General features: G+C 33.3%; 2 protein-coding genes across 13 annotated transcripts; both read right to left on the minus strand.

The window, feature by feature from the left end:
* Window positions 1-730: 730 nt before the first annotated feature.
* LOC107010658 (fe(2+) transport protein 1-like) lies at window positions 731-3367 on the minus strand. Its single transcript, XM_015209950.2, has 3 exons — window positions 2656-3367; window positions 1564-1713; window positions 731-1282 (listed from the first exon to the last, which is right to left on the minus strand). The coding sequence occupies exons 1-3, from the start codon at window positions 3268-3270 to the stop codon at window positions 977-979; spliced, it is 1071 nt and encodes a 356-aa protein (XP_015065436.1). The 5' UTR covers window positions 3271-3367; the 3' UTR covers window positions 731-976.
* Window positions 3368-4457: 1090 nt separating this feature from the next.
* On the minus strand, window positions 4458-10458 carry LOC107009070 (putative pentatricopeptide repeat-containing protein At5g43820). 12 transcript variants are annotated; one of them, XM_027914998.1, is made up of 3 exons: window positions 7542-10458; window positions 7167-7215; window positions 4458-7088 (listed from the first exon to the last, which is right to left on the minus strand). In XM_027914998.1, the coding sequence occupies exon 1, from the start codon at window positions 9528-9530 to the stop codon at window positions 7899-7901; it is 1632 nt and encodes a 543-aa protein (XP_027770799.1). In that variant the 5' UTR covers window positions 9531-10458; the 3' UTR covers window positions 4458-7088; window positions 7167-7215; window positions 7542-7898. The 12 variants fall into 12 exon arrangements, with proteins under 12 accessions (XP_027770799.1, XP_027770798.1, XP_015063818.1 ...); XM_027914997.1 differs by having other exon boundaries at window positions 7167-7222; XM_015208332.2 differs by lacking the exon at window positions 7167-7215 and having other exon boundaries at window positions 4458-6379.
* Window positions 10459-13145: the final 2687 nt, after the last annotated feature.

Consider the following 13145-nt stretch of genomic DNA (forward strand, 5'->3'; position numbering starts at 1 on the left):
TGGATAACACATTGAAGTCTAATACTATTTCACCAAAGCTAGCATGAAAATGGCTGGAATAAGTGAGGATAAATAGTACTATATATTTTTTAAAAAAATAGAAGTGAACGGTATAGTATTATGTCATAGCAAAGGCATGAAGTGGGCCTAAATGTTTAATAAAGATATATACATGTGGATTTTGTACTTACAAATACGGAAAATATGTATCCAAAATGGTAAAGGGTGTGTTTTAAACGAGTGCCGAATAAGGAAGGCATGTGTTTGATGTTGACTTGGTATTTTCCTATCCTATCTGGATTTTACAAAATATGATCATTTTATGACTTAATATCGAAAGAATTCGGGTATATCGATATAAAAAAGTAAACAGTAATTCAAATTGGATTATTTATATAAATTAATATCTCATTGAACGTGAATTATCTTGATTTTATGATCTTACGAGTTACGTATTGTCAATTGTGCATAAAATCCTCAAACAATAGGTTGATTGATTTTATAGTACTATCACAAACAAATTTAACAATATATGAAAGAACCATATATGTAAATATATATTGATGATTTAAGTTCGAACACAAATGAATTGATAAAACTTGACTAGATGCTTGAAGTTATAGAGAAATAATACTTTAATGATTGGTGTTCTTCAGACTTATGTCTTAATTTTTTTGTACCTCTCATATGTAATAAGTAAGGAACATTAACGTAGAATATGAGTTACGAGTTCATTGAATCCAATAACTTCGATCCAAATTATATATTTGTCTTAAGAAATGTAATATATATCTATAAGCTACTAATTTTGAAGCAAATAACATAAACAGGTTAAAATAGTAGACTCATAAACTTCAAATTATGGCACCACCTAATCTACTTAGCTTAGCAAACTTCTTAATAACATTGACTAAGTATTAATTATTGATGTAGTCCTCATCCATAAACTATATATTAGGATGAGTTAAATATGAGATCAAGCCCATTTGGCCATTAGAGACATGCCACCAGCACCCAAAAGTACAGCAATAAAAGCCTTGATTTGTAACTTGATACTACCTTGTAATTTGTCACCCATAAAATCAGCAGCAAGAAGATCAACCAAAGCCATATAAATTAAAAGGCCAGCAGATGATGCATTCAATAAGCCCACAGTTATTAAAGCACGAGGGCTATTTTCTTGATAAGTATTTGATAGTGCAATTCCAAGTGCTATACCAAATGGAGTTGTTACTGAAAAGAAAAATGCCATTGCTGCCTTTTTCAACATTTTGTACTCTGCCTATATATTTGGGAAAAAAACAAATAAAAAATATCAAGACTCTTTCATGGACCTTATAACAAACTTTACTTTATTTCACTAAAGTCATTTAATCATTCAATTTTATTTATCCATCAACTATTGTCCTTATTATCCAATTTATTTGACCTTTCATATTTAACTAACTTCAATTATTGATCCTTTTATTTTATTTTTTTGTAACGTGATTTAATTGGTTACTACTCTACTAGTACTTTTTGTTGTCATAATTAATATCTCTTTCAATTTATTAAGAAAATTACCTGAAGAATGCAACCACCAAGTCCCATTCCTTCAAACATTTGATGAAAGCAAAGTGCAGCAACAAGTCCTTTAATTGTGCATGTATTGTTTGAAGATCCAAGTGAAATCCCTATTACTATTGAGTGAACTATAATACCAAGCTCTAATACCTGCCAATAAATAAATAAGATTTCCATGATGTACCTATCACTTCGATTTAATCGATTGTAGTTATAATTTTCCCGGTTACAAGATTACTATTTGCAATAAAGAGTTATAGATGTTATTGTAGGCCAACTTAACTTGCTGATCGAAAAAAATAATTCACTATTAATACACAAAACTTAACAGTAAAATTATTGTGTTTAGTGGAGGATACCGAATCGGGGTTCAGGGGTGAATAATTTATGCTTGTGAAATTATAAGAACGTTAAATGGTCAAAACTATTTTTAAACCATCCGAAATATCTTAAATATATCCTTAAACTATATTTCGGTTCAAAAATACCCCTCCCTTCAAACTATTGTCTGCACCTACCCTTCTAGTTAACGGAAGTATCCATCTTTAAAGTTTTTAAAATAAAATTTTATATATTTAAAAGCTGCATAAAAAAATATTATAAATCACAATATTAATGATTCAAAATATTTTTAAAATATGAAAAGACTACTATCAGAAAACTTGTTTGAATTAGCATTTTAGGCAACATAAGCACATGGACCACCATATCTAAAATAGGATTTTAGCTAATTTAGTATTGTTTGGAACAAAAACGTAACGTAGCTAAAATTCGGTTTAAAATGTCATAATTATTTGTTGTTGACAGGAAAAGACATGCATGTGAACTCTGGCTACAAACTTTGAATTTTGAATCTATCTATAAATGGTAGTATATACAGCACTCAACAAGAATCTATTCTTTAAATTATTATGAACCATTTATGTTATGCACTCTCAATGTACAAAAACATATAATTCCACCAATAAATTAATAATTCAAACGATATCACATAAATTAAACAGAATAAGTGAAACATATAATTCCATCAATAAATTAATAATTCAAATGATATCACATAAATTAAACAGAATAAGTGAACGATAGACTAACCATAGCAATGACTCGATAACGAAGTAGTTTCGTTCCATCTTTCAAAAGAGAACCATGGCGATGAGAATGAAAATGCATATTATTATTCACCATATTGCCCAATTCTTGATCAGAAGTACCATTAATAATATTTTGTACTTGTACACGAGCATTATTGTGCTTTTTGCTGTACAAACTAGTAGCCATAGAGTCGATAGCCAATGTAACTATAGCTGATAACATAGCAACAAATCCAGTAAAAGGAAACTTATGCCAAGGATTTTCCTTCAAACAATTAGACAACAACATTTCAAATGAGTCTGGTAACACGTGCATGAAACCTGTTCCTAGTATAATTCCAGCAGCAAATGCCTTAACGATAACGAAAACGTTACGATCAGGGCTTAACGCTGAAATTGAACGTGTAACGAGAGGTAAACATACTCCAATCATGCTAGTGAGTAATATTGAAACTATAGCTATGATTTTTAAGGTTAATGCTTTGGATTTGTTGTTGCATGTGTTATGTATTTGTGATTCACATGATGAGTAGTCACTTTGTGAGAAAGTTTGAGGGGTGAAAACAGAAATGAGGATGAAAAAGATGAAGATAATCTTGGAATTAGAAGAAGCCATTGATGTTTTTTTTTAAAAAAAATTCTTTCTTGGTTTTGGTGAATATTTATTTTGCTTTGGTTTGAGGTGTGTGAGTTGTGATATGGTTTGAGGTGTGTGAGATGTGATATCAGAGAGATGCTATATAGATATAGAATTAATTTGGTGATATATCGATCGATCGATCATGTGCATTCATACAAATAATATAGTAAGGTCTTAAATGCTAAGCTGACATGTTGGTGTAACAGTTTTATTTTACTTGTTTTGATTTATTAAATTTTGTGAGATTTTTTGATAATTCAAAATTGATTTAATCGCCGGCAAAATTGTTGATTTAATTCTGTTAAAGAATGACAAAAGTCACATATTGGTGATTAATGAGATGGTGGACTCCTTATAAAGCTTGGGCAATTCTCCTCCCTTTGAGCTAGCTTTTGGGGTGTGAGTTAAGTCTAAGACCTAATTTCACATGGTATCAGAGCAGGGCCCGTCTCATCCGATGTTGTTGGGACACCCAAAATCAAATTGTCCCTGCTCTGTCTCACCCTAAGCACTGGGCGTGAGGTGGGGTGTTCCACATTGATGATTAATGAAATGGATGTACTCCTTACAAGGCTTGGGCAATCCTCCTCCCTTTGAGTTAGCTTTTGGGGTGTAGTATATATATTGTAAGGCTGTCAAGTGCCTATTTTATTGCAAAAACAGGTAAATGTCCAATTTCGAGAACTACAAAATGAAAGTAAATGCAACGTTTTATTTAATTGCATGGTAGCATGAAGCTTTCATACCCTTCTGCTACTGGGAGATGGATAGAAAATTAAGAAGGAAAGTACTGAAAATATTCTTAAAATTTGACGTGATTTTCTAACATGAGTTAAAAACACCCCTAAATTTTCATCAAATTTAGAGTATTTTCAACACTTCTCTTGATTTTTTATCAAGAGTTTCTTTCCTACAAGAGTTTGACAGTGCACTTGTTATGTCATGTTTTTTTCCTACAAGAGGGTGTATCTAAATTTATTAGTCAAAGTAGAGAGTCGTTTTAAAGACAATCGATAGTACAAGTGCGAAATTAATAATTTACTACATAGTTTTTTCAATATTTTTCTCCAAATTATGACATGTTTGTAGCAAGAAATGGAAGTTAATGCTCGAAAATATAGGTGCATAAATCTGACGCACAAAATTTTGAAGACACGGCTCTCTTTTATCAACTTATGTGCAATTGTATAGAGGAAAGTATACTACAAAAATCTCATGTGTTTCAGTTACAAGTATTATGTGTCAATTTTTTACTGATTTCAGGTGTAAAGAATCATACACTAACTAAAATAATACTATTGGAATTGAATAACATATGCCAAGATCCAACAAGACGGATGCCTCGGGAAGTGGGATCTGATTACAAACAAATTATCTGAGGCCAATTTAACCAGCTCTGTATTTCCATAAAGACTCTGTAAGCAACAATATGGGCATCCCAGAAAGAAGCATCTGGACAAACGACATGCATGTAAGCCCTAGAAAACAGTATCATCATGCAGCTAAACTGCTTTTAGTGTAGGCTTAATAACAAACTCCTCCGTTGCGCGGAGATACTTGCATGATCATCTTCTTCAACTATCCTTGATGGCCTGCGATTCACAATGGAGAAGGAAAACATGTATTTACGGCATATCCTTAGATAGATGCAGAGATATGATACGGTTCCCATGGATACCATGACAATGATCGTCCAGCCTCTTTGCATGTTTTTTCATAGAGGTCGATGAGGAAGGTATAAATAAAGACAGCCAGATGAAGAACAATCTCGAACACATGCCCATGAGTCACCTTACTCTTCTTGCAATGCACCTAAATGGCATGTCCTGGTAAGATGATCATTCAAGGTCCTCGTATTGGTGCAAACACATGCAAGGCCATTTCGAGCATAACTTGTGGTCACTCGGTTCCACAAAACTACATCATGAACATGGATCTCTCAAGAGAGCAATCACTAAAACCCAGGTTAGAATACGAATCAACCATGGCATTCCACCAAAGTAATGTCTTCCTCAATCAACATCTCCTCAAGTATATAAATCAATGAAAAGAACAGCTCACGGGAATTTTATGGTTCGAGCAATACTAGAGGCGTAAAAGCTCACTACAGCAGCAGGTTGAATGTCCTTTAACGTCATCTCCTGAAAGTACTTAAGGGCTTTATCTGGCCTATCAACGAGTTCCATGATATTTAATCCTTACAACCATAGCATTACATACCATTTCTGCAAGTTGAAATTGGCAACATATTTGTCAAGGCATTGACACAAAGACGTCAAGTTCCAATCATGCCTCATAATGAATTTACATCCTTGCATGTACGACCAAGCTATGTTCATAAAAGAACCACTGTTGCAATAGTTCCAACAATCTCATATGTTCCAACTGAGTACAACTTGAAACAGATGGAAATGTTCAGATTTTATGGAATCCCAACCTTCGCAATCGAAATTTTTTAACAATGAATAGAATAGATAAGCACACATAGCTTAAGTTTCAAATTGGTCTCTCTTTTTCGGGGAAGTACGATTGGAGGAAAAGCATCATATTAGTCAAATGGATGGAAACATGATAATACCATGGTGATGTACCTTCACCAGAATTGGAATTTGAAGCACCACTCATTCAAATTTATAGAAAAACAAATGAAATAAGATCTTTTTGAGATAACATGTGCAGTGACAGGCAATATATTTTAGAACAAGATGACCATCCCAACATATTTGGTTCATGAATTTGATACATTTTACCTAATAAAGCTGTTATGTAGCGACTAGCCACGTAAATCCAGATAAAGTAGTACAAGAACACAGAGAAGTAACATTGGAATGGTAGAATAGTTCTCCATCGTGCAAGAGATTAAGGTGAACGAGAAACCAAGTCACAAAATTCATGAAACAGTTGATCATCAAATCCAAACAAGCAAATACCAAATATCTACCTTTACTTCTGGGAGATTGAAGAAACATTTGTTTTCAAGAGTGCAGCTTTGACTATTTCCTTGAGGAAATGTCGGCTGATAAAGAAACAACACTCCCAAAACTGATGAGAGACAAAACTCAGGTCCTGCTCCATCCCAATTAACCTGCACAACACAAATACTAAATGGATCGGTGACCACCTATTTAAGCTACTTCAATGTCAATAACAACAGACCAAGTCACAATCCCAGGAAGCACGTTTAGGCCTATCAGTCACTCATACCTCCAGGGAAATAATTAATCAAATAACAATATCCTGGATTAAATTGATCAGCAGGTGTCAAATGTGTAATAAGAAAAGATCTTCTTTTTCCCTTCCCTCAACAAACTTGTATATAAGCCTCTATGAAATTTCAGTTTCTCCCAGTAATCCTCTATACCAACTAATTATCCCACATCATCAAGTAAATCATATAAACAAAATAAAAGCATATTGATAAGAAGGAAAATAAAAAAATAGAAAAAGGTTTGTCAAGATTGTCCAAGAAAGGTGGACAGGAATTTTTACCAGTTCTACGGCCTTATGCAATCTTGTGGAACTAAAAGCACTGTTCCTCACTCCAAACTAGATACAGGTTTCTCTATGACAGTTTTTTGAAATTTTTTGTACAAAAGTACCAAGTGAGAGAGAGAAACACACAGGGAACCAATTTCTACATTTCAATTCACACAGAGAGTATGTACCTTCTCTAAATCACCATTCCCTTCCCTCCTGCACCCTTAAGGTGGACCACAGATCTGGTTTAAGGAGGACTCATATGATGGATAAATCTCTTTTCATCCATCCGCCCACGACAATATCAGCTTCCTACCCTAGAGATGCAACCATTTCATCATTATTCCTCACTCAACATCAGACCTTCCCCATATTACATGAAAGTACAACACTACCGTTGGAGATGCATACTGAGAAGTTCCCCAATAGTTTTGAATCAGCTAGCTATTTCCTTGTATAAAAAAAAGAATCAGCAAAGGTTTTGCCACCGATCAGCCAATCCATATCATTTGAGCGAGTCACAAGCCTTGTTATTTTCAAGTCAAATTTCATGTTTTTAACCCCTCCCCTGGCCCCTGGGATTAAAGGCAGTTATGTTTCAAACAAATATTATAGACAAGTCAGGGACATGATTCTAATTTTCTACATGAATTGTTCTTAATAAACAAGATAGAGAATTCTTTTAATTACTTTTCATGTTACTGCTAGCACAGAAGTTAGAATACATTCATTACCAACTGCACAACTTGACGCCAACTAGAAGCACTCACCTCAATGGTCAAAAAGTTAAACATGTGACTCATATTGGAATGACTTCTCCATACTTCCCGCAGAACAACTTCTAGCAAAGAAAAGTAACACTTCAGTCCCCTGTACTTCAACAAATTTTTCATATATTACCACCTCCATGATAATGCAAAACAATATGTCAGTCCCTGCTGCTTCACATAATTTCTCAAACATTACCCTTCTGTACAAGGCAATAGATGCCCATTTGGAAAGCAAAAGAGCAGATTCAGTTCATTGCCAGCGACAGCTACTGGCAATGAAGTTTGATCCTAGATTCTTGTCATATTCATCACTCTGAAAGAAGATACAGTTGCACTAACCAGCTGACTGTGCAAAGATTAGAAATGCCACCCTTTAGCACGCCAGTATGTTTGTGAATTTTGCTTTCCACGTGCAATTTTTATCTTTAGAAAAAGCCTGTATGCAATCTCTATTTTGTTTGAACCTAGTAACTTGTTGTTTAATTTGCTACAAATAAGCCTGCTAGGGTAAAATCCTTTCTCTAAAGCTTCCTCCATTACCAGGACAGCATTTTCAAGCTGTCCTACGTTGCAAAGCCCATTGATGACATACTCATAAACTTGCATATCGGAAGAATAACCACTTTCTTGCATCTCATTCCAGATGTTTAACAGCATACCACATTTCCCAAACCTAGAAAGCCGCATAAGAAGCAACTTGTATGCAGTCAAGGATATCGTACATCCAGCTTGTCTCGCCTTCTTGTAAATCATTAGAGCTGCATGAGGTGGACCGTAGCTACATAAAGGCTCAAGAAAAGAGGTTACATTCCCTGTAGTTACAATCATTCTCCGGCTTAGCATTTCATCAAACATTTCAATTGCATCAGCTACTCTTCTCGCTTTCAGAAAAGCAGATATTAGTCTCATATATGTATCAGCATTGGGCTCACAATCCGTATTTAACATCCTCTCATAATATTTAAATGATTCATCAATTTCACCCTGTCCAATGCAATTTGAAATCATTGCATTGTATATCTCAGCATCAAATACGCGACCCTTTTCCTCCAATCCCTCAAAAATCTCAATGGCATCATCAATTCGACCAGCTCTCCCTAAACATTCAAGAACACAACTATAAGTCAAATTATCTGCCTCAAATCCATCATCCACCATTGCTTTTAAGGTTCTCTCGACTTCCTTAACTCTTCCAAATCTCGACCACCCGCCAATGACTATGTTATAGGTTGTGACATCAAATGGAACTTTCTCTTTCATTTTCACAAGTAATGAACTTGCAGCACCTACATGTGATCGATGACACAAGCACCGTAAAACAACATTAAGTGTCTCGGTATTACATCTCAATCCATAGTTCTCTAATTCACAAAACAATTGTATAGCCTTTGAAATTTGTCGAGCTCGAATAAAGCTATCAACAACAATGTTAAGTGTCACTGAATCAGGCATAACTCCGTGATTCCTCATTTCCTTTAATATTTCAACCATCTGCCCGAAAAACTTCCTCCTTCCTAATGCTTTAAGAATTATACAGTAAGTATCATTATCAATAGGTATTTTTTGTTGTTTGATAACCCAATTGAAAAACGTAGCTATTGATGCAGCATCTAAATTTCCTTTGTTTACTACTTTAGCAACTAAATCAACCGTTAATTCAACGTCAACAGATGTCAGTGCCTTCTCGATTGCTGTTTTGCCCTGAAGTTTCTGAAGAAAAATGCCGCGTAACATATCTTCTGGAGTTAAAAGCTCATCGAAAACCCTAAACTGATTTTTTGGTGCAGAGGAATCTGTGTGAATGGGTTTTTCGATTGAAGAAGTTCGACGGATGGGGAAAAGGTCGGAAAGTTGATTCAGAACATGAGATTCGTCAAAATTAGTGGGGAATTTCTCAGATAGTGATGAAATTGAGTGAGAAAATTTAGAAATTAACCATGGAAGACTCGGAGAACTGCACCTGCAACTGAGAAATCTTGCGAGAAGCATCGTAATTCTCCTCTTTGATTTGAAGACGGCAATGTCACTGTTGCGATTATGGGCTTTATTACAAGCAAATTCGCGTATTGAGTTGAAAATATGGGGGAAAAAATGATTACTATCGAAAAATTATTTTGTTAAAATTGTTGTGACATTCTTCAAAACGAACTACTTAAGAAATAGTATAATTCGGATATGTTAAAGGTAGCAAAGATAAACATGTAGAATGACATTAAAAGGTTGATTAGAAATGGCTATTAGCAAACTCTATTTCTGTTAAAGATTATTTTTGTTAAGAATTAGGGATCAACTTGAGCCAACCAATTATGAATTAGGATACTTGATAAGTAGTATAATAATTAACATAAGAACAATGGCAAAGTTATAAGAACAAAATTAAATGTTCATGCATGGCGAAAGAGAGCTTAAAGTTTTACAATCAAAGTAACAAGTGGTATTAGAGTGTAATCGATGATTCTTTCTTCCTTAATTAACGATTTTGAGTTTGAGCTTAGATAGTGTATGAAATTTCATATCTATTGCATCAAAAGTCCTTAATCAAAGATCTCAAATTTGACTCGATAGAAAGTACTCACCGCTCCTTGTAATGAGACGCTACGCGATACAAATTCAAAATACACACTCTAAATATAAATATCAAACCTCGAATAAAAAAAATGTTGCAAGTGGTCAACCTTTAAAGTTCGACTTAGATGGTAGCGAGTCAGTGTATTATCACCAAAATTTGAGCCCAAATTGAAAGGATAAGGGTTGGGCTTTATGTATACATGGGTATAATTTGATGGATCTCAAGAGTGGGTCTTGTTCAGACGACCCAGTAAAAAAAGGTCCATAGCAAGTCTGACTGTCCATGACATTTTGTCCATTTCCAAAATTGTAGAGGAAAAATTACTATTTCGAACATGTCTCCTATTCTCTCGGTCTATTTTTAATTGTTTTGTTTTTTCTTTTTAAGAGTCAAATTATAAAAATTTTAAATAATTCTTTATAATATATTTTTTCAGTATATGTAAAAAATTACAATTTATAGTACTTTTCATATAGTTTTTTAATATCTAATTTTTTTGCTTAAAATATCGAATTAATGTAATCTAATTTATTTTTAAAAATTCATTAAATTGATTTCCAAAATGCGCAACATGACAACCAAAAGTGGACGAAAGAGAGTAGTAAGTTTGATCACGTGCAAAAGATTTTTCACAATTATTGGGGAGTCCATTGCACCAAAAATATATAGATTGATTGGGCCAAGGACCCTTTTAGCAAACCAGAAATATAGTTAACAAAGAGGTATCTAAGTTGCTCCTTTCTTCAGGCTTGACGAGGGGGAGGGGCGTACGGACCACTCCATTCAAAGTCTCACAAATGTTGCGCATGGTTCAGTAACATACTACTCATTAGTATATATATTATTTCATGTGTGTCAATTTATAAGATATAATTTGACTCTGCACAAAGTTTAATTAAGAAAATTTGAATGTGTGGTTTAAAATAAGTTATAGACAAAAAAAAAATTAAATTAAATTGTAATAAAAAATATTAAAATGTAGGAGTCATATATATCAAAACATGAACTAATGATAATCTAGGCACCAAAACTGCATGCCCAATAAACTTTTAATTGTTTAATGATATGTTGATTTCGAAAATGATAATGAGTTAGGGACAAACATTACAAAAAAGAATAATAATAATCTTGCAAAATACCTTTTGTGTCCATAAGCAAAGAAGTATAGAGAGTATTGAAGAAGAAACTCGTGAGAGAACAATAATTAAAGTTGAAAAGGTCCAACCAAGCATGGTATATAATAAGTGTAAGGTTTTGTAGGTATAACTTTTTCCAAATGAGGACAAAATAAAACACTTCACTCATGGAAATACATGTCATCTCTCCAAAATAACACCAACAATATTATTCCACCTATCACTATATATTATAAATTTTAATCCCTAAAATACGGCAATAAAATATATTGGATGATCAATTACTAAAACATAGAAATAGCAAGTGGGTAACCAATTGATTTTTGTTCGATGATTCAAATGGACCCCCTAAACCATTAAAATATATGTCATAATTTTACATTATGATTTATTACTATTGACTTATTTACATAAATTTTATTCGAGTCCGATATAAATTTTGTTAAAGAAAAAACTATTTTTATATTAATTCGGACCGTCTAAGCAACGATGAAGAGATCCTATAATCTATTCCAGCATAATCTTTGGTGTCTAACTATATTTTATACAACCTCCAATTAGATAATATTAATAATCAAAAACTAGCACATGCAATTACTCTGATAACGTTATTATTTTCCATAAATCAAAGAGAAGCATTTGAAATTAAAACTTTAGAAAAATTATTTATTGGAGTAGAAAGTGGGATGAGTTGGTAAAACTTGAGTTGGCAATTAAATAATTTGATTGCTCTATACGGAATTAGTGACCATAGAAGACGTCAACCAACATGATTCTCTAAATTATTTGCTGTTTTCCTGTTTTATTGAGACCTTTCTTTTCTCCATGCTTTAAAAATAAAAATACTTTCCTTTTTTAAAAAAATAACCTAATTTGATTTGACACAAAATCTAATAAATTATTAAAAATTTTCGATAACGTTGAGAGATTCCAAATTATACATAAAATTTATAGATATGTTCCTCTTAAATTCCAAGTAACAATCATCAACAACTCAGTTATGCAAATAGAAAAATTAAAATTTATTTTTACCAATCGAACATAGAAAGAAAAAATATTGTTATCCTCACCAAACACACTCAAGCTTAACAAATAGTGGAAGGATAAAAATTCAAACTAGGGTGTGTTTGGTACGGAGGAAAATGTATTTCATAAAAAATGTTTTCTTAGAAAATAAGTAGATTTTAGACTTATTTTCTCATGTTTGGTTGATGAGTGTAGACATTGAAATTTTGTAGAACTCTAAAAGATGCGTTCAATTCGAGTTGGGATTCTACAAATTGTGTTCAATTCACATTATGATTCTTGGATGCTACTCAACCCTAAACCCTAGTTTATGCCTATATAAAGGGTACTAAATTCCCTTTAAAGGCATCTCGAAAATTCCATAAAGAGATCAAGATCTCAAATACTCCGCGAATTGATGGATTATTTATATAGAGAGGTCAAATCTAAATCATCCTAATTCGAGAAATACGCCACTAACGGCCCTCGAATCATGGATAAATCATCTAGGAGAGTAGAATCAAGGGATCAACAGAATTGTACCCGCTATCTTAATCAATAAAATTTATGTTTGTTCATATTTTATTTGTATGGTTTATCTATTTTCCATATGTTTAAAATTTGTTGCAAACAAATTGGCACGCCCAGGGGGACCAAATCTGCCCTTCATCTCTTCTCTCTTAAATCCAATCAGAAGCTGCAAATGTGGAAGCATGAGTACTTCAAGCCTCGTCGTTGAGTTTCAACAAGTCTACACTCCGTCAAGCCTTGAAGCAGGGGGCATTTGTAGACATTGAAATTTTGTAGAACTCTAAAAGATGCGTTCAATTCGAGTTGGGATTCTACAAATTGTGTTCAATTCACATTAGGATTCTTGGATGCTACTCAACCCTA

This window comes from Solanum pennellii, chromosome 2 (assembly GCF_001406875.1).
Source record: "Solanum pennellii chromosome 2, SPENNV200".
NCBI classification, from domain to species: Eukaryota; Viridiplantae; Streptophyta; class Magnoliopsida; order Solanales; family Solanaceae; genus Solanum; species Solanum pennellii.